This window comes from Hippoglossus stenolepis, chromosome 22 (genome assembly GCF_022539355.2).
Source record: "Hippoglossus stenolepis isolate QCI-W04-F060 chromosome 22, HSTE1.2, whole genome shotgun sequence".
Lineage (NCBI taxonomy): Eukaryota > Metazoa > Chordata > Actinopteri > Pleuronectiformes > Pleuronectidae > Hippoglossus > Hippoglossus stenolepis.
In genome coordinates this window covers 196,622-223,053 of record NC_061504.1, presented here as the reverse complement: position 1 = coordinate 223,053, position 26,432 = coordinate 196,622, and the positions used below count along the sequence as shown (strand labels likewise).

The following is a 26,432-nucleotide window of genomic DNA, read 5'->3' as shown; positions in this document are numbered from 1 at the left end:
ACAAACATTCTCTTGGACTCAAGGATGACCTGAATAGAATTTGTTGGTCAAAGGATAAGGTCTTGGTTACCTCATAAAGCACATGTTTTGTCTTGTGAACACGATATCTCCGGAATGCCTTGAGGGAATCTTTTCACATATGCTGCTTTCATTTGAACTTGGATTTCATTTTGGTAGCCAAAGTTCAAGGTGACATTGGCCTCACAAAGTAGGTTTGTGTTTCTTGAGCATCATATCTTAAGATCAACTTGATGGAATTTCTTTAAATTTGGTACAAACCTTCACTTTGACAATGATATTTTTGACAAAATGATCTGATTAGATTTTGGTCCCCACTATGACCTCTCAAAACACATGTTTTGCCTTGTAAATGTAAAATCTCAAGGGAATTCTTTCAAATTTAGCACACATATCCACTTGGACTCACAGAATAGCTAATTATATTTCAGTGGTTTAAGGTCAAGTTCATGGTGGCCTCATTGAAAATGTTTTTGGCCTCTTGAATGTGTTATTTCAACACAGACTTGAGGGATTTTCTTCAACTTTTAATCAGTTGTCACTTGGAGTCAAAGATGAAGTGATTACATTTCAGTGGTCAAATTTAAAGGTCACAGTGACCTACCATAAAAATATCTGCATGTTGAGAGACCAACTTAAATGGTACTCTCTTATTAATAACTATCCCCCATCCCTACTAGAAGTAAATCCTGCTTCAAAGGCATCTCCCAGCCATTGCATCAAAAGAAATTGAAATTGCCCTCAAATTCCTGTAGACATTTTCTAGTTTGCATGAATGATAAACTATTTAAAAATGTCACTTCCATTTTACAGTAGGTGGCGCTATGAAAAACTGATTATTGGCATGTATATGTCTTCAGACACCAGCAAATGGGAAGAAAACCTGTTTAGCAAAATCAAAATGGCGGACTTCCTATTGGATTTAGGTGATGTTTCTTTAAACTTTTTTGGAGGTCTTGAGCTTGTACATAAACCCTCCAAATTTTATAAATGTAGGTTAGGGCTGTAACGATTCTCGAACCAAAATGCTTGGGGAGAATGCTTGTTTACTATGTCTCACGATTCAGCTAAGAGGTCTGGAGTTGGCTGTGAAAATTTCAGGTAAATCCTATGACGTTTAAACAGAAGGCCTTCTTCCTCTTTCCAGTAAGTAAGTATGTAATTTTGCCTCACCTGCCAAATATTGTACTTGACTTGTGTTAACGTAGTGACTCTCATCGAACATGTCAAGTTTGAGACAGATTGGAGCATGTGAGGTGACGTTATAACCACTTTGTTTGTTGGAGTTCTATCGAATAAATACAGTGCCTTGCATAAGTATTCACCCCCTTTGGACTTTTCTACATTTTGTCATGGTATAACCACAGATTAAAATTTATTTCATCGTGAGTTTATGTAATGGACCAACACAAAATAGTGCATCATTTGGAAGTGGGGGGAAATATTACATGGATTTCACAATTATTTACAAATAAAAATCTGAAAAGTGTTGAGTGCATATGTATTCACCCCCTTTACTGTGAAACCCTAACAAAGATCTGGTGCGACCAATTGCATTCACAAGTCACATTTGCAAGTCACATAATTAGTAAATAGGGTCCACCTGTCTGCAATTTAATCTCAGTATAAATACACCTGTTCTGTGACGGACTCAGAGTTTGTTGGAGATCATTACTGAACAAACAGCATCATGAAGACCAAGGAGCTCACCAAACAGGTCAGGGATAAAGTTGTGGAGAAATATGAAGCAGGGTTAGGTTATAAAAAAATATACAGAGCTTTGAACATCTCTCTGAGCACCATAAAATCCATCATAAGAAAATGGAAAGAATATGGCACAACCGCAAACCTACTAAGAGGAGGCCGTCCACCCAAACTGAAGAGTCGGACAAGGAGAAAATTAATCAGAGAAGCAACCAGGAGGCCCATGGTTACTCTGGAGGAGTTGCAGAGATCCACAGCTGAGGTGGGAGAATCTGTCCACAGGACAACTATTAGTCGTCTACTCCACAAATCTGGCCTTTATGGAAGAGTGGCAAGAAGAAAGCCATTGTTGAAAGGGATCCATAAAAAATCCCGTTTGGAGTTTGCCAGAAGCCATGTGGGAGACACAGCAAACATGTGGAAGAAGGTGCTCTGGTCAGATGAGACCAAAATTGAACTTTTGGCCTCAATGCAAAACGCTATGTGTGGCGAAAACCCAACACTGCCCATCACCCTGAGCACACCATCCCAACAGTGAAATATGGTGGTGGTAGCATCATGCTGTGGGGATGCTTCTCTTCAGCAGGTACAGGAAACTGGTCAGAATAGAGGGAAAGATGGATGGAGCCAAATACAGGAAATCCTTGAAGAAAATCTGATGCAGTCTGCAAAAGACTTGAGACTGGGGCGGAGGTTCATCTTCCAGCAGGACAATGACCCTAAACATACAGCCAGAGCTACAAAGGAATGGTTTGGATTAAAGAATGTTAATGTCTTAAAATGGCCCAGTCAAAGCCCAGACCTCAATCCAATAGAGAATATATGGCAAGACTTGAAGATTGCGGTTCACAGACGGTCTCCATCCAATCTGACTGAGCTTCATCTTTTTTGCCAAGAAGAATGGACAAACCTTTCCATGTCTAGATGTGCAAAGCTGGTAGAGACATACCCCAAAGACTTGCAGCTGTAATTGCAGCGAAAGGGGTTCTACCAAGTATTGACACAGGGGGGTGAATACTTATGCACCCAACAGTTGTCAACTTTTTTGTTCTCATTATTGTTTGTGTCACAATAAAATTTATTTTGCACCTCCAAAGTACTATGCATGTTTTGTTGTTCAAACGGGAAAAAGTTTATTTAAGTCTATTTGAATTCCAGTTAGTAACAGTACATAATGGGAAAAAGTCCAAGGGGGGTGAATACTTATGCAAGGCACTGTAAATACACACATTCCCGAGACTCTGGCCAAGGAGGTGGAGTTGCTGCTATATTCTTCACTACACTGGCTTCTGGTTAAATTTAGAATAGAATTTAAAAGTCTCCTCTTCACTTACTAAACTGCTTCTTCTAATCAATGATGTAAATACTGTTGTTTTGCTGATGTTCTCAGATACATGCAGCATCTATTGCACTTCTGTCCATCCTGGGAGAGGGATCCCTCACATGTGACTCCTCTGCGGTTTCTACTTTTCTGAGGATGTCGCACCTTGTTAAGACAGATTGTGATATGTGAATATGTGCTATACCAATTAAATTTGATGGATTGATTGAACTTGGGTCTGAAGATTTTGTTGGTTGCTTAACACACATCTGAAATAGCTGACATGCAATGTATTACAAAATAACAGTTCAGTAAATCATTCAAATTTGTGTATATAAACCACACACGTGAAAAATACTAAAGCAAGTTCAGTTTCCGGTTATGAATTTTTTTAAACTGTAAAATCATCATTGCAGTTAAATCAAATAGGATTGATTGCAAAGTTTTTAAACTTCACTCCACATTATAGATCGTTTATAAAAAGCTCTGCACACAAAGTCCAACCCCAAAAAAGTAACATTATATTGTAGGCCCATTTTAAGGGCTCGCTAATGACAAGGAATAACTCTGAAGTAGGCTCCGGAGCATTACCGCAGACCAAGCAAACAAGCAAACAAGCAAGTTTAGAACAATCACAGGACTAGCTTGGTATAATGCTCCTGACCCAAGGCTAATAGACACATGGTTACATGTTCAATGAAATAAGATTGTCCACAAAACTGATGTTTTTCTTACATGAAAAACAAAATACAAAACCCATTTTTGTGTTCTATAAACCACTTCATACGAATCAAACCCAAGCAAAAGTGGTAACCACTCAGCCAATATGCCAACCTAATAAATAATAATAAATTAAAGTTGAATTAACATTTTTCTTTTATATACATAAGTGCCATCACTTTGTCCAAAGTTCCTGACAGATGAGCTTAAGAAACATTAGAAATTTTCCCCATCAGGCCTTTTACAGTCATCTAATTGTTGACTATTATTTTAAAGCCACTGTAATTGCCCGCTTGTGGTCATGATGACCTTCTTGTCTTACAGACCATATGCCAAGAGGTCATCTTCCCTCTGATGTGTTACAAAGATGAGGATGAGAAGCTCTGGCAGGAAGACCCCTATGAGTACATCCGCATGAAGTTCAGTGAGTAAACTTGGTGTGATAATATACCAGCAAATCAAACCAGAAATCTCTCCAATCTTCATTGCCAAAAAGTAAGAGTATGTAGCAGACTACTGAAATACCAACATTTAGTTTTAATGAACATATCAGACAGACGTATAAAAAATTAACCTCAAAGTACAGGAAAAATTTAAAGAAGGTGAAAGGGCTTTTGTTTTTTATCTAGGGCTGGCCGATATCACTTAATCTATGCTCTAATATTTGACCTTTCAGCTGCTTTATTACAATTGTAGTCTGTGTTGAAGGAAGAATATCTGCCTTCCTTTGGAACATGTTGTTTGATCCCATTCTTTGTGTAAGCATGTATGTGTTTGTCTCTGTCACAGACCTATATGATGACCATGCCCTCCCAGCTACCGCTGCTCAGAGCTTCTTGTGTAAAGCTGCCCGCAAACGTAAGGAGGTGAGGAGCATTTTAACACAGGTCAATAGTAACTGAACAAAATGTATTCAACTACAGTACCACACAGTTTTTAGATACTGGCTCTTAACCTAAGCAGATCCATATTAACAGACTTTTCCTTTTACTCCACTACATCTAATGGTTTTGACTACCATTGGGTTAATGCTTTTATACAAAACATAGCAAAGGTTTACCTTTTTGCTTTACCTTTTTTACATCATTGCTTTTTATGCTAAAGCTTCTTTACTCTACATGGTTAATGTGAGATATTTTACATCTGCCTCTAAATGGTTCTTATACTAACAATGGATTAAATGACTATGTATAATATGAAAGGTCTTGTTTGTTGTGATGACGGGAATTTTCACAAACCCTGCAGAACCCCTCAGTTCCATTGAGCCTTTTTAGCATTTTAGGCCTCCGTGCCGGTGATGGCCAGTGGCCGGTGGCATTATGTTTTCGGGTTGTTGGTCTGTCCAGCCCACTCTTGTGAATGCGATCGCTCAAGAACGCCTTGAGGGAATGTCTTCAAATTTGGTACAAACATTAACTTGGACTCAAAGATGAAGTGATACGATTTTGGTGGTTAAAGGTCAAGATCAATATGAACTCTCAAAACACATGTTTTGCCTTGTCAATGTAATAACTCAGGAACACCTGAAGTGATTTTATTTTCAAATTTATATTGAAATTTTTAAATTTAAGGTATACAACGGCAGTGCCAGTTTACAAATAATGTAAATATCATTCTCTGTGTTCAGCAGCAGGCAGCTGTTACTGAAAAAGTTTGATAAACCCACTGTATGCTGTGTATGTATCCTGCTGCTGGGTTGATGTCCTTCTACAGCCCTGTCCAGCTCTCCTTGTGTAATGACCAATCTCCTGGTATCTCCTCCATGCTCTTGAGGCTGTACTGGGACCCACAGCAAACCTCCTTGCGATGGCATTTATAGTGGTGCCAATTATCCGTGGCTACATTTATCTGTATTTCCTGCACATTATATAATACATACACAATGCATTTCATCTTCATTGAACTAACTGGTTAACATAGTGTTTGTTGAAAACAGCTACACAAGTTACCGTTGAATGGCATGAAATGACAGAACACAAGTGCAACTAGACTTGCAGGCAAGTATGAGCAGGCCCTCATCTTGCGGCAGTGGGGACATGACTCAACCGTGCTGAGGCCGCTGCTTGCCGGCCAACATGCCCACTGAGAGGCACTCGCATGGGACTAGACAGGAAGTTTATTGGAGTGTCTCCCTGCGTCCATCGGGTGGCACTTGAGAATGCATGCTGATTATGTCTCACGATTCAGCTACGAGGTCTGGAGACTGCTGGGAAAATTTCAGGTAACGACATTTGAACCAGAGGGACTACCTCCTGTTTCCAGTAGATGGCGCTTTTTAGCCCTTTAGCCTCACTTGCCAAATATTGTCCTTGGGGTGTGTTTACGTAGCGACTCTCATTGTACATGTCAAGTTTAAGGCCACTTGGAGCATGTGCAGTGACATTACAACTGCTTCGTGTTTTTTGGCGTTCCGTCAAAGATCACAACATTGCTGTTCAACACAAAGGTTAAGTGTCACAACATGGTATCACCAACGTCTCAAGGCTTTAATTTTGAGTAGGATCAAATTAAACAGCTCTGCGTAACATGTCAAAGTATAAAACATGGTCCTTCCTGTTACAGCTAGAAGGCGCTGTGACAATTATAGTATATTGGCATAAAGATGTGTTCAGGGCAGGAACCTTATTACACATTTGATGTTTGACGGTGATTGGAGCAAAAACATGGAAGTTACAGCTAATTGAAAATTGATGGCGAGACGTCGAAATTCGCTGCCACGCCATTGGCACATCCCCTGATAAAAGCTCCCAAGTTTCATTATATGGCATCACCAAGTCCTAAAGGCTCTCTTTAGACATGCATCAGGTAAACGGGCGAGCCGCAGGACACAAAAATGTAAAACATGACATTTCCTGTTACAACTAGGGGGCACTGAGACTATTATTAGGACCCGAGCACGACAGTGCAAGGACCCTATTGAATCTGTGTTGATTATTATTATTATTAGGGCCCGAGCACCGACAGTGCGAGAGTCATTTTGGATTTAGTAACCATAATGGCCATTTTACACGTGTATTTTAACAAACTCCTCCTAGAACTTTCATCAGATCAACTTCAAATCCGGTGAGTGTCATCTAAACAAGATGGAGATTAAATCTACCACATTTTTGAGTTTTAGTCACACGGTGTGACCGTGGCATGGCGTCAAATATTGATTACTCGCCTGGATATGTATGACAAGAGTCCCAGCCTAATGACATCTGCACAGAAATCATGACTTAAAATCACAGCGCCCCCTGGTTACAACAGGAAATGTCTTGTTTTTTGCACGTCTTACACTATGATGTATTCCTCCTCGTCCATTGACGACAATCATGTCAGAAGGGCCTTAAGACATTGAATATGTAGGCATATCGAAACTGAGTTTTCGTTGAATTACATGTTAGTGGCGTGGCGTCAATTTTCAACAAGTCACCATGACACACGAAATTGCTGTTACTTTAGTGTACATTGTTCAATCTCCCTCAAACTACATGTGTGTAACAACAGCCCCACCCTGAAGACATTTATATGGTTTTAAGGAAAGGGCTTGAATAGCGCCCCCTAAAGAGCAGCCCTAGCACCACGATTGACCGACGACCGTCTTTTCATAATGAACAAAAAAGTCTCTTGGATTGATATGCTAGACCAAACAGGAAGTCGGCCACTTTGAATTATGTGGCCATATTTGACCATTTACACATGTTGTATTTGAATGAATAACCTCCTAGAGCTTTCAACAGATCAACTTCAAATTCAGTGAGTATCATCTCAACAACGTGGAGATTAAAACTACCTTGATTTTTAAGTGTACGTCACATTGTGTGACCGTGGTGTGGAATTTTGATGATTTGCCAAAAAAGAGGGATTTATTAAAACTCCTCTGTGCATTGTCCAATCAGCCTCAAACCTCTTTCGCACAATCACAGTCCCGCCCTGAACAGATCCATATGTCAATATTGACTCATCATTATAGTGCCACCTGCTTGCGACAGGAAGTGAAACGTTTTATACTTTGATGCTCTGCTCCTGGCTGCTTTACAAAATACATCTTAAATGAGCTCAGGCAAGTCATAAAACCATGGTTAGAATTGTGAACTTTCCTCAAACCGTATAAACATTGAGATATGGTGAAGGTTGATCCTTCGCCATAGGAGACGAAGTTCTTATAACTCCACTCTGCATTGTCCAATCGGCACCAAAATTAAAACCTAAGATCAGATTCAAGGCCTGAACATCTCCATGTGTCAATATTAACTCAGGGTCATAGCACCACCTACTGATTCGCCATGAAACAGGAACATTTATTAACTCCACTTTGCATTGTCCAATCAGCCACAAAATTCTGTTACATGATCAGAGTCCAGGCCTGAACAGCTCCATGAGTTAATATTGAGTCAGGGTCATAGCGCCACCTACTGATTCACTGTGAAACAGGAAGTTTTCTTTAACTCCACTGTGCATTATCCAATCGGCCCCCAAATTCTGTCACATGAGCAGAGTCCCAGCCTTAACAGATATATTAGTCTGTATGTAGTGATAGTGCCACCTACTGATTTGTCATGAAAAGGATGGGGTTTTTTTTTACTAATTAGGTGAAGCTTGAAATGTCTCTTTGCCACCGCCTCTGGGTTCTTGATGGCACTCTGTCTGAATCTGCTCCAGTATGTTGTCATCTATGGTGTGTAGCTGTGAGATTCAGTGTAGCTTCTAGTCTTATTTGAAGTGTGGCACACAGGTCGGTGAGCTCCTGGCTGTGGAAGGATGGATCCATGTCATCAGCTTCATCAGCTTCAATCAGCTGTAAACACAATCACTACAATCAGCACAGTTCAATGACAACATACACCTACACATGTAACTGAAAAGTTATCTAATGAATCTAATCTTACCCTCTTTCTTCGCTGTCAACTCCGTAACCTTTCAATGGTGCTGCAAGAGCTGCAAGGTCTGGTTTGATGTACCGGAAGTTCCTTCATACTGGCTCATAGTACGTCATAGTACGTCTTACAGGCAGTGTCTCACTGTCTTACATGAGTATATTATTAATAAATGGAAATAGCCTCGCTAATTCACCGTTGGAAGATCCACAGTATAAAACACAATTACTAAACAGTTACTTACATACAATGGCGTCATTTTCCACACTGCAAATCCGGGCTTGCAGCGAGAGCTTCGGCCAAATGTGCAGCGACTGCCTCGTTGTGGGTGGTGGGGGCTCAGGCTGTGAAAACACAATGATTAAATGGATCAGAAAAAGTCAACTTAAAGAATATATTTTACACAGCACAGCGCGTCTCTTCTTTAATCTTACCCTTGCTCCGCCTCGTGGCACCTGCAATTTGCCTCAGAGGTGTGAAGACGACGGATGGTTTCCTATAAAACAAAAAGTCACGTTTATGAAAAAACAGGAACAAACTCTTAAGTTTAAGCAGTTCGTACATATTTAAACAAAGTAGTTCTGCTGAAGCACTCAAGGCTCTCTTCTACTTTTAGCAACTTTCTCTCTAATACCACAGTTGTTAACACGCTATTCAGATCTGGGCATTACTTAGCTTAGCAGTTAGCAATGGCTTTTCTCTTTAGTTTAGCTCTTACCGTAATTTGGGGATTGTGCGCCCCTCTTTTTCGCTGCGACTCCTCCACACTGGGCCCGCGGCTTTACTTTCCAATGCAGTCATCCTCTCCTCCAGGTAAAACAGTGTGGTGTTGACTTCAGCAAGTTTTTTTACACCAAAAACAGAGTCATTCATGGAACCACGCAAAACAACAGCCAGGAATTTCTTGTCTGCGGGAGACAGACGCTTCATTCATGAGGCTGTGATTGGACGAGCCCTCTAATGTGATGACGTTAACGACTGACGTGGCATCTTCAGGAATGGACGTATTCACGAGCTGAGTGTGATGTTTTCAGACTAAAACTTCACAACTGACCTTTTCACTTTTGAAGCAGCGGTTATAACAGTTTTTAAATTGTACTCTACATTTATATAGGATGAGTAGGTGACTGAGGACCAGTTTATTCTTTCTGGTTTTAAGTTAATGTAATCTCTTACATGATTCTTGCTGTTCTGGGTTTGTACCCTCATAGTTGAATGCACTTATTGTAAGAGTGTTTTAATGAATACTGGGAAAGTTTAATAACAACAATAGGACAATTGAAGTCCAAATTATTGGAGTCAACAGCTTAGTATGCCATGGACATGTGAATATGGTGCTGATATGCTTTATGTGAAGCACAGTGTTTTGGTGTCAGCAGAAAGACTTCTCTTAGAAAACTGTTCAGTGGTGCCACTCTCTCTATTCCAACAGATTTTCTTGGATGAGCTTGACAGGCATGCAATGTTAACAATGTATCATCAGATGTAGCCTGGAAATTGTATCACTGATTACACTCATTATATTATACTTACTTATATAAGGCAAATCTATTCAAGCTACATTTTATGATTCTATAATTATACTAAGCCTGATGTGTTTATAGGAGAGATTTTCTTAAAAGGGAGTTAGTACCTGTTAGAAAAAGGTGTAACCTCTGCACCACTGAGTGAAACTATCCTGTTTGCATTTGTAAAGATCACAGTTTTCCCATTTACATGTGAAAGCCCCCCCATAGACCTAGGAGCAGGGGGGTCAACTGCCAAGTTTTTCAGGCTTGTAAAACTGCCCGAAACTGGAACCCCGCGTCAATTCCCGGCAGTTGCTGGCAGTTTTCTGTGCTGCCTGTAGATTCCTGTGAACAGTCGTTAACCTGAACCTCTACAGACATTTACAGGGGCATTAACTGACACAAATTCTTCTTTTCATGCAGTGATAGGGTCCTCGTAGCTGTTGCCATGATGGAGCTAAACACCGCGACACCCTAGAATGTCTGTGTCAGTCCCATATGGTGAAATAAAAATAATCAAAACGATATGGCAGGCCAGATTTTAGTGCCACCTTTGGCCAACGGCTCGCGTTATTCAAGAACATAGGACAAGACATGTTTAACCCAGTCTGCACACGCTGCCCTGCCCTTAGTGAATGCAATGCTTGCTTTATTAATATTAAATGTATCGCGTGTCCAAATTGCACCAAATTCGACATTGCACTTCCTTGGGGCCTTAACAATAAACATGCCAAGTGTAAAGGTACTGAGATCAACTGTTCTTGAGATATGCATTCCACGATAAGATAGACAGACAGAGATTTGTAGAATTAGTAAATAGATTTCAACAGAGCATCTCAAAACACTGTAAAAAGAGCAGGTGCATAGAGCAGCATGGTTATAGCTCTAGTAAAATCATCTTGGGAAAAGCATGCTGTGATATACTTGCTTGCCATTTTCAGCACAAAATATAATGATGTTAAAACGGCTTATGGCATAAAGCACAAATTTGGCTGAACTGGCTCATATTGATAGGTGCATATTTGGTGTTTTGGGATTTAGTTTTTTAACATAATTTAATCATCACCATGCATGTGATTACTAAACAAAATAAAATGGATAGATATACATAAAGGTACTTACATAAATTAGGCATCCACTAAATCTACAAGGGCATCTGAATTCTTTACCGGGAACACAAATTCCTCTAATATATCATCACCACACTTTAGGGGCTATTTGGGACTAATTAATATCAAAAACATAAAGTGAGTTAGTGTGCATAATACATTAATATAATACAAAGAAAGAAGAACAATCCCAAACAGTAGAAACAATTAGTCAAACAAACTTACTGGTACATGGCTGCATGGTGCCTCCTTGCCAGAGTTATAGTTCATAACTTTAGCTTGCACCTTCAACATATTCTTATTAGTCTGCTCTTTGTAGTTGAGGAATTTTTCTTTGAATGTCTCTCTCTTGCTCCTTCAATCTCTGCTCATCTTTTCCTTTGGTATGTATCACATGATCACAGAATTCTCTGATAATTTGATCCCACAATGTCTTCCAGCCTGCTCTTTACTTGGGACAGCATGGCCTCAATGACTGATGTTCTGAACAGTGTGGTTAATAGAGTACTGCTTTCAGCTTCCTCCTCAGTGTCTTGTTTTCACCTCTTTAGTTGGCGTATAATCTATGTTGGTTCTCAGATATTTGTTCCTATGTTTTATGTGTGTTGGGTGCTTAACTGGTGTCACTTTCATTTCTGCTGTTAGTATCCTTAATTTAGAATGCTACTTTGAAAGCTTCAATAATTCTTTGATAGTTTTTCTCTCCAAAAATGATCATTGCATTCTGTGGAGAGCCAGGTGTTAAGTTCTAGAAGTTGGCTTTAGTTGTCTCACGGTATCCCTAATTTAAAGGGGACATAGCATGCAAATTCCACTTTGTTAGTGCTTCTACAGGTTAATGTGGGTATCTGGCATGTCTACCAACCCAAAAACTCTGGGGAAAAAACACTTGCGCGTTTTGTTATAGTTCCTCTATGTCAGAAACGTCATGCTTGAGTGACTCGAATGAGCCTCCAGTGTTTTGTGTCGTAACAAGGCACTGGAAGTCTCCCTACATGGCCTTGGCCCTGTATATATAAGGTCAGCCCGCGATTCTGCTTTCTCCGCTTGTTGTTGTACCGGTTGAATGTCGGGGTTCGGGGGTAAATGATGGTCTTCATAGCCCCCCCCACCCCTCTCTGTCTCTCTCTGTCTGTCTGCTTGTGTGCTTGTAGTGGATGGGCAGAGGGGGACATTTAATTATGTAATTGGGAAAATTAAAACTCCAGGACAACAGAAGGGGAATACAAAGTATGGGATGCATATTTGATAATTTATATCATATAAAATATGTAATTTATATCGTTTAAAATCATGGGGGGAGAGGGGGGGCTGGCTCATTAGCATTTAAAGGAACAGGCACTCAAAACAGGTCACTCTGTGGAGGGCTGTTTTATACAGGGTAAAAAGGGTGCTGTTTTAAATGATCCTTGTGGTATTTTGACCAAAGTATGTTACAGACATTTCATTAAGACCCCAAGGAACCATATCAACTTGTGGTAAAATGGGCATACAATGTCCCCTTTAAGGATTGGACCTGACAAGAATGTTTAAGCTTTTTGAGCTCATCTGTGCAGAATCATGTCTTTCATTGCCTCGATTGCTCAATAATCCCTCTGGGAGGTTGTGTTTTCACATACCTATCAAACTGGTTGGTGGTTGTTCAATTTGTATGTTAACAGGATTATTGATTAACCTCAGAACAGATATCCACAAAACTTGCTGGAAAGATGGGACATGGGCAGAGAAAAAAAAACTTACATTTTGGCAAAGAGAGTGCAAATACTGTGCATTACCAATTTGCTTGAGCTCACCATCTGTTTATTCTAGTTCTTCGTTCTGAGTTGAAGCAGTCATGTGATGAATAATTTTGAGCTCTTCTCTTGTCTTTTGGCAATTTATTTAGTGGGCAAATTACATTGTTGTGACAGTGACTTGTAATTGAGACTCAAGAGCAGAGAGGGAACAGAGAGAGGTAAATTAATTTTACCTTTACTAAAGTTCAAGCAGGACACCTGTTATAAGCACAGACTGTATATAAAAAATGGACGTAGCTTCTGGCTCCAAGAGAAGAAACACAGAAAAAAAATGTCTGTGTTTGATTCTCAATCTATATTCTCATATTCAGTTTCTTACCTGACCTAAAACATAATTTAACTGAAATTAGTAAATAGATCAATTTCAGCAGTCACAACCTTCACAGGTAAGTGTTTAGTGTGAACAGTCTTCAATCATAACAGCTGGAACTGTCCAACCTGAAGTTCACCTGGATTAATTGTGACTTCTATAACAAATATTTACTGCTATTAACACTTTAAAAGTATGTATTAGATCAGTGGTTCTCAAATGGGGGTACGTGTACCCCTGGGGGTACGTGAAGGCACTCCAGGGGGTACGTGAGATTTTTTAAAATAGATTTAAAATTAGCATCCATTCAAAAATCCTTTAAAATTTGTTATTTAATAAATATTCAATAAAATATAAGTGTTTAATAAATCAGACACTGATGGCACAGCCATCACATCTTTTTTTCAACCAAAAATGCTTTGCGCTGGTTAGGGGGTACTTGGCTGAAAAAATATTTCACAGGGGGTACATTACTGAAAAAAGGTTGAGAACCACTGTATTAGATATTCAAACTATGAAGTGTTTACCTAACCTCTGATATTTTAAATTTTAAATATGATTAAGCCTTACTGAGTAAATTTTCCATTGACTACAGATGACTTGCCTGTTTTTTACACATTTACCCTTTTCTTCCTTATAATAAATCAAATGGGACACTTTGGTGAATTAATGTTTTAATTTTCATAAAATGTTGTCATAAGACACATAAGGAAAGTATCAACTCATATCTTAATTGTCAATGATTGATTTGATTAAAACCCAAATGTAAAAGGCTTGTGATTAATTTCAAATTCCAACAACGAGATCATCAGTGTTCTTGTATGATTGAAATAATGTGCATGTTGCTGCTGTAACTTTTAACAGACGTGCTCCTTAGAATCATGACTAGTAAAACAGAGTTTCATAGATAACTTTATTTCACATTAAACTACATTAATTAATTTATAATCCATCAGAAAAATTAAATACAGTTCAGTGAGTATAATTTACAGTAGAAATGTTTTATATACACTACCGTTCAAAAGTTTGGGGTCACCCAGACAATTTCGTGTTTTCCATGAAAACTCATACTTTTATTTATCAAATGAGTTGCAAAATGAATAGAAAATATAGTCAAGACATTGACAAGGTTAGAAATAATGATTTTTATTTGAAATATAAATTTTGTTCTTCAAACTTTGCTTTCGTCAAAGAATGCTCCATTTGCAGCAATTACAGCATTGCAGACCTTTGGCATTCTAGCTGTTAATTTGTTGAGGTAATCTGTAGAAATTTCACCCCACGCTTCCTGAAGCACCTCCCACAAGTTGGATTGGCTTGATGGGCACTTCTTGCGTACCATACGGTCAAGCTGCTCCCACAACAGCTCAATGGGGTTGAGATCTGGTGACTGCGCTGGCCACTCCATTACAGACAGCATACCAGCTGCCTGCTTCTTCCCTAAATAGTTCTTGCATAATTTGGAGGTGTGCTTTGGGTCATTGTCCTGTTGTAGGAGGAAATTGGCTCCAATCAAGCGCTGTCCACAGGGTATGGCATGGCGTTGCAAAATGGAGTGATAGCCTTCCTTATTTAAAATCCCTTTTACCTTGTACAAATCTCCCACTTTACCAGCACCAAAGCAGCCCCAGACCATCACATTACCTCCACCATGCTTGACAGATGGCGTCAGGCACTCTTCCAGCATCTTTTCACCTGTTCTGTGTCTCACAAATGTTCTTCTGTGTGATCCAAACACCTCAAACTTTGATTTGTCTGTCCATAACACTTTTTTCCAATCTTCCTCTGTCCAATGTCAACACCGTTGTAGGAAATTTTCAGTTTCTTCGCAATTTCTCGCATGGAATAGCCTTCATTTCTAAGAACAAGAATAGACTGGCGAGTTTCACATGAAAGTTCTCTTTTTCTGGCCATTTTGAGAGTATAATCGAACCCACAAATGTGATGCTCCAGATACTCAACTAGCTCAAAGGAAGGCCAGTTTTTCTCTCACCAGCAAAACAGTTTTCAGCTGTGCTAACATAATTGCACAAGGGTTTTCAAGGGTTTTCTAACCATCCATTAGTCTTCTAAGGCGATTAGCAAACACAATGTACCATTAGAACACTGGAGTGATAGTTGCTGGAAATGGGCCTCTATACACCTATGTAGATATTTCATTAAAAACCAGACGTTTCCACCTAGAATAGTCATTTACCACATTAACAATGTATAGAGTGTATTTCTGATTAATGTAATGTTATCTTCATTGAAAAAAACAGTGCTTTTCTTTGAAAAATAAGGAAATTTCTAAGTGACCCCAAACTTTTGAACGGTAGTGTACATCTTACAGCACTTGATTCAGTCGTCTTTAATGTAAGAGTAAAGTCCAAAGCCTGGAGGAACACAAGCTGCTCTTACATCAAAATTCTTTAACAGTGAGTAGTTTGACTGTAACGATGGTGATGGAGGGAAGATGCAAACAGTCCAGGAGCTGTTATTCATCAAGAGTCATCACAGTTCATGTAGCAGTTCAGATCTGTTCTGACGTCTCTTCATGTTCTGCAGATTAAAACACACTGTAGTATGTTACATAACACTATTTAACATTAGCTCATATGTTAATTATGTTAATAATGTTGGACTTTAAACGGGCATTCCTCCAATATGACAATGAAACTTTATTTATGTTTTTACCCCTGCAATATGTATATAAATTGTGAAGTTATTCAAGTGTATCTCTCGGCCACAGACACCCTCATATACAACTGTATAATAAGCTCATTCTTTATCTTTCTTGGAAGGTTCTTCCTCAGATGATGGAGTTCTGCCACCAGATACTGATGGACCCTTCTGCAAACCCCCGCAGTAAGGATGGAGCACTGCACTGCATCGGTGCTCTGGCTGAGCTTATACTGAGGGTACACACATCTGATACACCTCTGTGTGTCTTTTAATTTAGTTTTCCTATTAAAAAAAAAAAAAAGATCAGATTCTGTGTGTTTTAATCACCACTGTGCTTTGCTGTGTGTAATTCTACAGAAGCGGATGTACAGGGAGAAGATGGAGCTGATACTACAAAACTATGTTTTTCCTTTGCTCAACTCTCCCATGGGTTACCTGCGAGCCAGAGTAAGTGAATCCCCCATAGCTCCTTGATGGTTAATTATTTAATTGTTTTCCTTTCACTCAGAGATCCCTTGCTCTTGAAAAAACCTTAAACCCAGTTAGTGTGCATACATCCCAAGAACTGGCTGATTTGTAGATCAGAATAATTATTTTCTCATATAGGACATGCTGACAAAAAATTCTCAGCTGATAAACATAATGTTGAGTGGATATACACATTTCATCTCCCTTTTATCGTAAAGTACTTTCTATCTGACCTCTGAACTGCCCACAGTCATCAAAAGTGACAATATGGAAATATAATTGTTTATTTCACAGTTGTGATGGTTTCTATTGTTGACATATTTGACTTTTGAATTTGGTTCAATAACTTTAAATAGTATGTATAACTGGGTGTCATCTGCATAGAAGTGAAAATTTACTGAGTGAGTCCTAATAATGTTTCCTTATGGAAGTATATATAAGGTGAATAAAATTGGGTCGAGCACTGAAACCTGAGGAACACCGTGATCAACTTTGGTGTGCACAGATGACTCATCATTAATTGGCATAAATTGGAATCAATCTGATAAATAGGATTTAAACCAGTTTAGGGTGGCTCCTTTAGTGCCTATTAACTATTGTAGTCTCTGTAATTAGAGTAGTGGTGAGATGAATAAAATTAGAATTTTCTGATCAAACTGTTGTTTTTCAATTTATTCAAGCAGGAAATACAACAGAGAATATAACAGAAAATTTAACAAAGAATTTATCTAAGAATATATCAGAGTCTATATTCAGCTGAATAGGACCGAGTGCTAAACTCTGCACCACAATGACAAAGAGGAGTTCACACCTTCAGATATTTATGGTATTCTCGTCATACAACTATCGTCAGTTAGAGGAAACACTTTGAACAATGGTATTCCGTTCCAGGTCAGGTGCAGACGGTTTTATAAATCTAAATCTTTTTTTGCGCACCCTTTTTGTTTGAACTTTGTGTACACATACACTTTTTGCATGAATCCTATGCACTGTTTTATAAATGAGGCCCCTGGTCAGTCTGTGTGCGACTGACAAAAGTAGCTAAAGAGTGAGCCTTCCCTGCTCCAGCTAGAAAGAGCTGAACACTTAAATGCTAACTGAAAGAATCTCTGTCGACTGAAGGATCTTAAACTGATCGTTCTTGGAAACCCCACTCACATGCAGATATTTAAGATTTTTTTGTTTCAAGATGATTGTTTAACATTTTTGTCAAAAAACATGGGAGAGAGAGGGGGTTTGACATGCATTACATGTCCCCTGGCCAGGAATTGAGAAATGGACCTTGTAGCTATCTGATATGTGCCCTATCCAATATACTACAGGGGCACCTCAATATTTGAAGACAGTTTGGGCACACTTTTATTTCATATGTTGTATGGGTCACTAAATACAATTTTAATGAATAGACTGTTTTTTAATGCTTTAACCTTTGGTTCCCTTGCTTTCAGTCCTGTTGGGTGCTCCATTCAGTCAATGTGAGTCAGTGTTTCATTCACTTTAGCACGTTGTGCTTGCAATCCACACCTGCTCCAGCAGCAGTGGACACTTGTGGTGGTGGTTTCAGAGATCTAGAGATCTAGATTTCTAACATTGACTAAGAAGTGTCCAGGTGCTGTGCTAATGTGCTGTTCTCTGCTTTGTTTTGGCAGTCATGCTGGGTGCTCCACTCTTTCAGCCCACTAAGTTTCCAGGATGAGCTGGTTCTGAGGAATGCTGTTGAGTTAGTAAAACAGGATCTGATCGATGACAAAGAGATGCCGGTCAAGGTGGAGGCTGCCATTGCTCTGCAGACATTGGTCAGCAACCAGGAGCAAGGTCTGTGGACAAGTATTGACGTTATGTTAGTGTTTTGACGTTTATATTAATATTAAATAATTGGTGAAATAATTTGGAGTACCACAAAGTGCAAATAAGATCATAAATTGCAAACATATTTAAACATCTGGGCCACCAGGGATTCTCTCTCTTCTGCTTCAGGCGATATGACATATGAATTACTTGACTGACAGATTATAATCTCATAGACTGAGGTCTAATTTATTCTATTCATGCACAATTTTGTAGTCAGGGGAGCCTGACTTGTTCAATTGAAAAAAGGAATCATGAAAATGTTTCCATCAAAACTTAACTAATCCAAAAGTACGATGGCATTTTTTAGCAGACTTGAATTTATGGATCAGATAATGAAATTGACTGAATGTGTCATGCTTACATATGTGTTAGTTTTTGTAAAAAACACCTTTGCCTCAACCTTTGCCTTGTTGCCACAGCAACAAAGGTCAACAAAAACGCTCAACATGTTTGCAACACATCACTTGATGTCTTCATCACTGTCTTAAGGGTCTTTTGACTGGATCTGGTCTTGTCAAATTTGGTGCAGATAGGACAATATATAGTCAAGTTGGAAGAACTTCTTGTTTCAAGGCGAAACGTCAAACTATTATGTCACACCACGCTGTTCAACGCAACCTCACGTAGAGTACATCTTTTCATCTTGAAGGTGTTAAGATTACAATGATCCAATATGAAGGCGATCCGATTTAATCCTCTAAGATGAGTTTATTAAAGTACAATGCATAGAAATGGCTAAAAGTGAGCAAAAATTGTACATTACTTTTAAAAATGGCTGACTTCCTGTTGGATTTAGGGTATGGGTCCGAGAGACTTTTCTGTAAGATTGGACATATTACATATACCTATAGATTTTCATACATGTTGGTGAAACTTACCGCAGGGGATGATTCGCAGAATTTTTGTAGGGGGCACTATCCAGCCATTTTTCCACACCCATATGCAAGACCCATATTGGAAGCAAAAATGTGTCATTTCTGACAAAAACTCACAAAGAGTATATATTTTCATTATCAAGGTGTTTAAATTGCACTGACCAAATTTGATCTGATTAATCCTCTAAGAGGAGTTTGTTAGAGTACGATGTGTGTGAATCGCCAAAAAAGACCACTGAATCTAAAATAGTTAACTTCATGTTGCGTTCGGAATATGGGTCCTCCAGACTTTTTTGTACATCAGGACAAGATATACACTGTGTGCACAATTATTAGGCAAGTGAGTATTTTGACCATATCATTTTTATGCATATTTTCCAACACCAAGCTGTATAAACTTGAATGCCTATTGGATTTAAGCATATCAGGTGATGTGTTTTTGTGTAATGAGGGAGGGTGTGGCCTAAGGAGATCAACACCCAAGGTGTGCATAATTATTAGGCAGCTTCTTTTCCCCTGGCAAAATGGGCCAAAAAAGAGATTTAACTGACTCTGAAAAGTCCAAAATTGTAAAAAGTCTTTCAGAGGGATGCAGCACTCTTGAAATTGCTAAGATATTGGGGCATGATCACAGAACCATCAAACTTTTTGTTGCAAATAGTCAACAGGGTCGCAAGAAACGTGTTGAGAAAAAAAGATGCAAATTAACTGCCAAAGATTTGAGAAGAATCAAACGTGAAGCTATCAGGAACCCATTATCCTCCAGTGCTGTCATATTCCAGAACTGCAACCTACCTGGAGTGCCCAGAAGTACAAGGTGTTCAGTGCTCAGAGACATGGCCAAGGTAAGGAAGGCTAAAACCCGACCACCACTGAACAAGACACATAAGTTGAAACGTCAAGACTGGGCCAAGAAATATCTGAAGACAGATTTTTCAAAGGTTTTATGGACTGATGAGATGAGAGTGACTCTTGACGGACCAGATGGATGGGCCCGTGGCTGGATTAACGAGCACAGAGCTCCACTTTGACTCAGTCGCCAGCAAGGTGGAGGTGGGGTACTAGTATGGGCTGGTATTATTAAAGATGAGCTAGTTGGACCTTTTCGGGTTGAAGATGGACTCAAAATCAATTCCCAAACCTACTGCCAGTTTTTAGAAGACACTTTCTTCAAGCAGTGGTACAGGAAAAAGTCTGCATCTTTCAAGAAGACCATGATTTTTATGCAGGACAATGCTCCATCGCATGCATCAAAGTACTCCACTGCGTGGCTAGCCAGTAAAGGCCTTAAAGATGAAAGAATAATGACATGGCCCCCTTCCTCACCTGACCTAAACCCTATTGAGAACTTGTGGGCCCTTCTTAAACGGAAGATTTACGGTGAAGGAAAACAGTACACCTCTCTGAACAGTGTCTGGGAGGTTGTGGTTGCTGCTGCACAAAAAGTTGATCGTCAACAGATCAAGAAACTGACAGAATCCATGAATGGAAGGCTTATTACTGTTATTGAAAAGAAGGGTGGCTATATTGCTCACAGATTTTTTTTTTTAAATGTCAAATATTTATTTGTTTGAGTTGTTTGTTTATTATTCTCACTTTAACAGATGAAAATAAACAAGTGAGATGGGAAAATTTTCGTTTTTCATTTAGTTGCATCATAATTCTGCACACTAATAGTTGCCCAATAATTGTGCACACATAGATATTCTCCTAAGAAAGCCAAAACCTCACTTTTACTTTCTTAAATATTCAGGTTTGAGGTTTATTAACATTTTGGATTGACCGAGAGCACTGTAGTTGTTCAATAATAAAATGAATCCTCAAAAATACAACTTGCCTAATAATTGTGCACACAGTGTATGGCCATTAATTTTCATGCCGCAGTGGCTGCACTTGAGGGAGTTCTATCGAGTCAATTGAACTCCAGCCGCGTGGACTACAGAAACAAAGGTTTCTTGGGATGCCCAGATGGTAACATCGATTTGTGCCCGGATTCTCTAAGCTGACTGAACCTAGAATGTAGAAACCTCAGAGAGAGCCACATGTGAGGGATCCCTCGGCCAGGATGGACAGAAGTGTAATAGATGCCACGTGAAATGGAGAACATCAGAAAAGTATGAGTATTTACAACATTGAATAAACAGTTCGTAGCATAATGGAAGGTAAACTAATTGAGTAGTTATTGTCTATAAAGCAGCCTTGTTGTAATTATAGTCCACAATCAGCTGCCACCACGATCCACAATCAGATGCCAACACGATACAGGATCTGCCAATACGATCAGCCAGCGCGATACAGGATCTGCCATTATGATCATGACCTCTTATTTGCAATCCACCATCATAGTCCACATTGTGGCCGCAGCTGTGACCCTGGATCTGCAAACTATATAGCACAGGGACTTCAGGGAAGAAGTCATGTCAGTAACATGTTTTGATGAGACATTAATGTCTTTAATGTGATAAAGAGGGAGAAGAGGAAAGAGAAGCTCCATGTGTGCTCCCCTGACATTTTAGACCTATAGCAGCATAATTAAGAGCAGGTCCAAGACAAGCCTGAACCAGCTCTAACTATAAGCTTTATCATAAATGAAGGTTTTAAGGTATCTTAACTGGCTTGCCAGTAAATAGGACGCACTTTTGTTTTGTGAATAAAAAGAGCAGGGCGATTCTGACCCGCTGGGGTGTGCCAACCTTAATCATTTCGAATCAGAATCAGAAGTACTTTATTGATCCCAGGGGGAAATTGTGTTTGTTCCAATAGCTCCATGCAAGATAAGAAATATAAGCTTATAAGATTTACAAAATATATAAAATAAAAATATGTACAATATGTGCGTTCTGTACATTGAAATGAGTCCAGTCGGTTGACTGAGAGTATCTGACACTCAGAGGGTCTGTCACTCCAAGGGAGGAGTTGTGTAGTTTGATGGCCACAGGCAGGAATGACTTCCTGTGGCGCTCTGTGGTGCATCTTCGTGGTCTCAGTCTTGCTCTGAACGTGCTCCTGTGTTTGACCAGCACGTCATGGAGAGGGTGGGAGACAGTGTCCAGAATGGCATGTAGCTTAGACAGCATCCTCCTGTCTGAAACCGCTATCAGGGTGTCCAGTTCCACCCCCACAACATCACTGGCCTTGCGGATCAGTTTGTTGAGTCTGTTGGCATCCGCAACCCTCAGTCTGCTGCCCCAGCACACAACAGCAAACAGGAGAGCACTGGCCACCACAGTCTCATAAAACATCTTCAGCATAGTCCGGCAGATGTTGAAGGACCTCAGTCTCCTCAGGAAATAGAGGCGGCTCTGGCCCTTCTTGTAGAGGGCATCAGTGTTCTTAGCCCAGTCCAGCTTACAGTCTAAAAACACTCCCAGGTATTTGTAATCCTCCACAATGTCCACACTGACCCCCTGGATGGAAACAGGGGTCATCAGGGTCCTAACCCTCCTCAGATCCACAACCAGCTCCTTTTGTCTTTGTCGTGTTGAGCTGCAAGTGGTTCTGCTCGCACCATGTGACAATGTTACTCACCACAGCCCTGTATTCAGCATCCTCACCCTTGCTGATACATCCAACTATTGCAGAGTCATCAGGAAACTTCTGGAGATGGCAGGACTCTGTCTGGTAGCTAAAGTCTGTGGTGTAGAGAGTGAAGAGGAAGGGAGAGAGGACCGTCCCCTGTGGGGCCCCGGTGTTGCCGACCACTCTGTCAGACACACAGTGCTGCAAGCGCACATGCTGTGGTCTGCCAGTCAGGCAGTTCACAATCAAGGATACGATGGGGGCGTCCAACTGCATCGCTGTGAGTTTCTCGCCCATTAGAGCTGGCCTGATGGTGTTGAAAGCACTGGAGAAGTCAAAAAACATGACCCTCACAGTGCTAGCCAGCTTGTCCAGGTGGGCGTAGACTCGATTCAGCAGGTAGATGATGGCGTCCTCAACTCCTAGCCGGGGCTGGTAGGCGAACTGGAGGGGATCCAAGTGTGGCCTGACCATGGTCCTGAGCTGCTCCTCTGACCATCTCCTGACTGTCTTTGTGATCACAGGCGGCCTTTCACCAGAGGCACATAGCAGGGGGTGGGGTGAGATGCACTAAGTTGTGATCTGATCTCCCCAGAGAGGGGAGGGGGAAGAGCCGTATGCATCCTTAATGTTAGCATACAGCAGGTCCAGGGTCCTTTCCCCTCTGGTTTTGCAGGTGACGTACTGGGTGAATTTTGTGAGTGTTTTATCCATGCAAACGTGATTGAAGTCACCCGAGATTATGATGAGGCCATTCGGGTGTTCAGTTTGCATTCCAGCTATGGCGGTGTGGATGACGTCACTTGCCGACGTTGGGTTGGTGGACGGAGGAATGTACACAGCCATCACAATAGCTTGCAAGATTTCCCTTGGCAAATAGTTAGGACGGAGTCCCACTGCCAACAGCCCTGTCCGGGCGAAAAAATACAGTCCTTGATTGTAATATGACCAGGATTGCACCATCTGTTGTTCACAAAAACAGCAAGCCCCCCTCCTTTGCGCTTACCGCTCTCGGTGCAATCCCTGTCGACCCGAACCGTCTGAAATCCCCTGATGTTAACATTTTGGTCGGGGACGTCCCTCTGTAGCCATGACTCCGAAAAAATCATCAGACAACACTCCCGATACTCCCTTAGACTCCGGGCTATCGCTTTCAGCTTGTCCATCTTGTTCCCCAGTGATCTCACGTTGCCCATGATGAGAGAGGGGAGATACGGCTTATATCTCCTCTTCTCCACGAATCCCTGTCGTTTAGCAGACCTGGCTTTTTTCCTCCTCTTCACCGATCCTTTTCCTCTGCAACCCCAGTGTGTTTTTCTCCAAAGTTCAGCGGGGATGTCCACTTTCCCATTCGCCAAGCCGGCTGGCTTCAGCACCATCAGCTGATCGCTGGAGTAAACAATGTGGTGTTGCTGAGCGACGGTCGAGTGGCAGACCAAAACTCTGCAAACAAACATGTGTAGAGAGGACGCAACTTAAATATGTTACTCACAAAAGACAAATCAAATATGTCAAAGGAAAAAGACAAAGAGTATAACAGTATAACAAAATGAGCAGGAGCGACTGTAACAGGCGCACTATATATCAAGGATCCAACTATAAGCTTTATCATAAAGGAAGGTTTTAAGCTATCTTAACTGGCTTGCCGGTAAATAGGACGCACTTTTTTTTGTGAATAAAAAGAGCAGGGAGATTCTGACGCGCTGGGGTGTGCCAACCTTAATCCTTTCAGATCAAGGATCCCAGTTTGTGTCGTCCATCTTTGAGGAAACTTGTCAGTGATGGGACCTTAAACAGAAACGGACCTCACCCTATCATCCTCAAACAAAGGTGACGGAGTGGACAAATCGAAATGTTAAGGCCATGATTGCTTCATTTGTGGAGGAAAAACACAAGAACTGGGACAAACACTTACCTAAATTCAGATTTGCCATAAACTCAGCTGTGCATGAGTCTACAGGAGTTACACCTGAGAAGCTCAACCTCGCCTCCTAAAAAGACCCCTTGATGCTGAACTTAGCCTGCAGCTTTGCAATCCTGACCGCCTGCATACCATATAGCTAACTGGGTAGCAGAATTTCAGAAGTTTGTAAGTAGAAACCTGGAAAAAACAAAGCGTGTGAAGAAGTGTGACAATCTGGATTTCCCCACAGGATTGTACTGCTGGTGACACACAGTAAACACCCCTTTTTTCCCCTCAAACACTAGCTAATAACTGCCCGCTCGTGCCACATATTCTAGCAACGACCAGTTATAAGTCAGCAAAGGAATGAGAAAGAGAGGAGAGAGTGGGACAGAGAGAGAGACAAACTCGGAGCAACATGCTCACCTTGTGATAAGATAACACAGTGAGGTCGTCAATCCCGTCACCGTTTTAACCCGCCACGGACAGTGTCTCCCGATAACCTCGGATCACTCTACATTCACTCCGCTTGACTGTCAGCTGTCATTCACTCACTACCCAGCAGTAATCTGGACCAGAAACCCCTCACTGACTGAACTGAACTTACTGACTTTCATTTTTTGTTTGATGGTCGTTTTTCATTTATGATATTATTCATAATAATAATTATTATTATTATCATTGGCTATGACTTCCCAGACCAACACTGACCCACTGCCAAATGATGTTACAGGCAGCATAACGTTCACCACGGCATCTCCAGACTCTTTCACGTCTGTCACATGTGCTCAGTGGCAGTCAGTCAAATTCTGGTGTTCTCTGGTCAATGCCATTCTGGTGAAAGCTGCATAGTGCTGGGTTGTGAGCACAGGTCCGACTAGAGGATGTCAGGCACTCATGCCACACTCACAGAGTCTGTTTCTGACAGTTTGGTCAGAAACATGCACACCTGTAGCCAGCTGAAGGTCATTTTGTAGGGCTCTGGCAGTGCTCCTCCTGTTCCTCCTCGCACCTGAGGAGCAGATACTAGTCCTACTGCTGGGTTGATGCCTTTCTACAGCCATGTCCAGCTCTCTTTGTGTAATGGCCGGTCTCCTGGTATCTCCTCCATGCTCTTGAGACTATGCTGGGAGACACAGCAAACCTTGCGACTGCACGTATGGCACATAACATATGGATGTGCAACCAGTAGTGACAAGGACACTAGCAGAATACAAAACTAAAGAAGAATCAGTCAGGAAAAATAAGAAGAGAGCAATTGTCTGTGGCCACCACATGCAAAACTATTCCCTTTTGGGGGGTTGTCTTGCTTTTGCCTCTCCATTGCACCTATTGTCACTTTCATTTGCACCAAAGCAGTTGAAATTGATTCACAATCACTTATACTTCCTAAATGGACATATTGATATCACTGAAGTTTTACTGACTTGGTTTTATACTGTGATGATTAAGTGTTCCCTTAGTTTTTTGAGCATATACTATGTGTCTGTGCGTGTGTGTGTGTGTGTGTGAGAAATATACTGTAAATTGCTTATATTACACACATGCTTTGTTTTCATGTTTGTATAGCCAAGCTGTACATCAGGCCATACATCCAGCCAGTCATGCAGGAGCTGCTGCATGTGGTGAAAGAGACAGAGAATGATGACTTGACCAATGTCATTCAGAAGATGATCTGTGAGTACAACCAGGAGGTTGCGGCCATTGCTGTGGATATGACACAGAACCTGGTAGGAACACAGCATGAACATTTCCAATGATTTCATGATTGACTGGGCCTTTCATATGAAGCTATATGTAACTCTTT

General features: G+C 40.7%; 1 protein-coding gene across 9 annotated transcripts in view; it reads left to right on the top strand.

Moving 5' to 3' along the window:
• ipo8 (importin 8) overlaps positions 1-26,432 on the top strand; it is a 94,020-nt gene that overhangs the window by 41,137 nt on the left and 26,451 nt on the right. For 5 of the 9 annotated variants that reach the window (XM_035147957.2, XM_035147958.1, XM_035147955.1 and 2 more), the window contains exons 10-16: positions 4,088-4,187; positions 4,553-4,629; positions 16,129-16,245; positions 16,367-16,456; positions 17,926-17,952; positions 18,127-18,292; positions 26,195-26,355. In XM_035147957.2, the coding sequence (XP_035003848.1) occupies positions 4,088-4,187; positions 4,553-4,629; positions 16,129-16,245; positions 16,367-16,456; positions 17,926-17,952; positions 18,127-18,292; positions 26,195-26,355 (738 nt within the window). The remainder of the gene's footprint in view (positions 1-4,087; positions 4,188-4,552; positions 4,630-16,128; positions 16,246-16,366; positions 16,457-17,925; positions 17,953-18,126; positions 18,293-26,194; positions 26,356-26,432) is intronic. The other 4 variants (XM_035147959.2, XM_035147963.1, XM_035147962.1 and 1 more) reach the window with 1 other exon arrangement.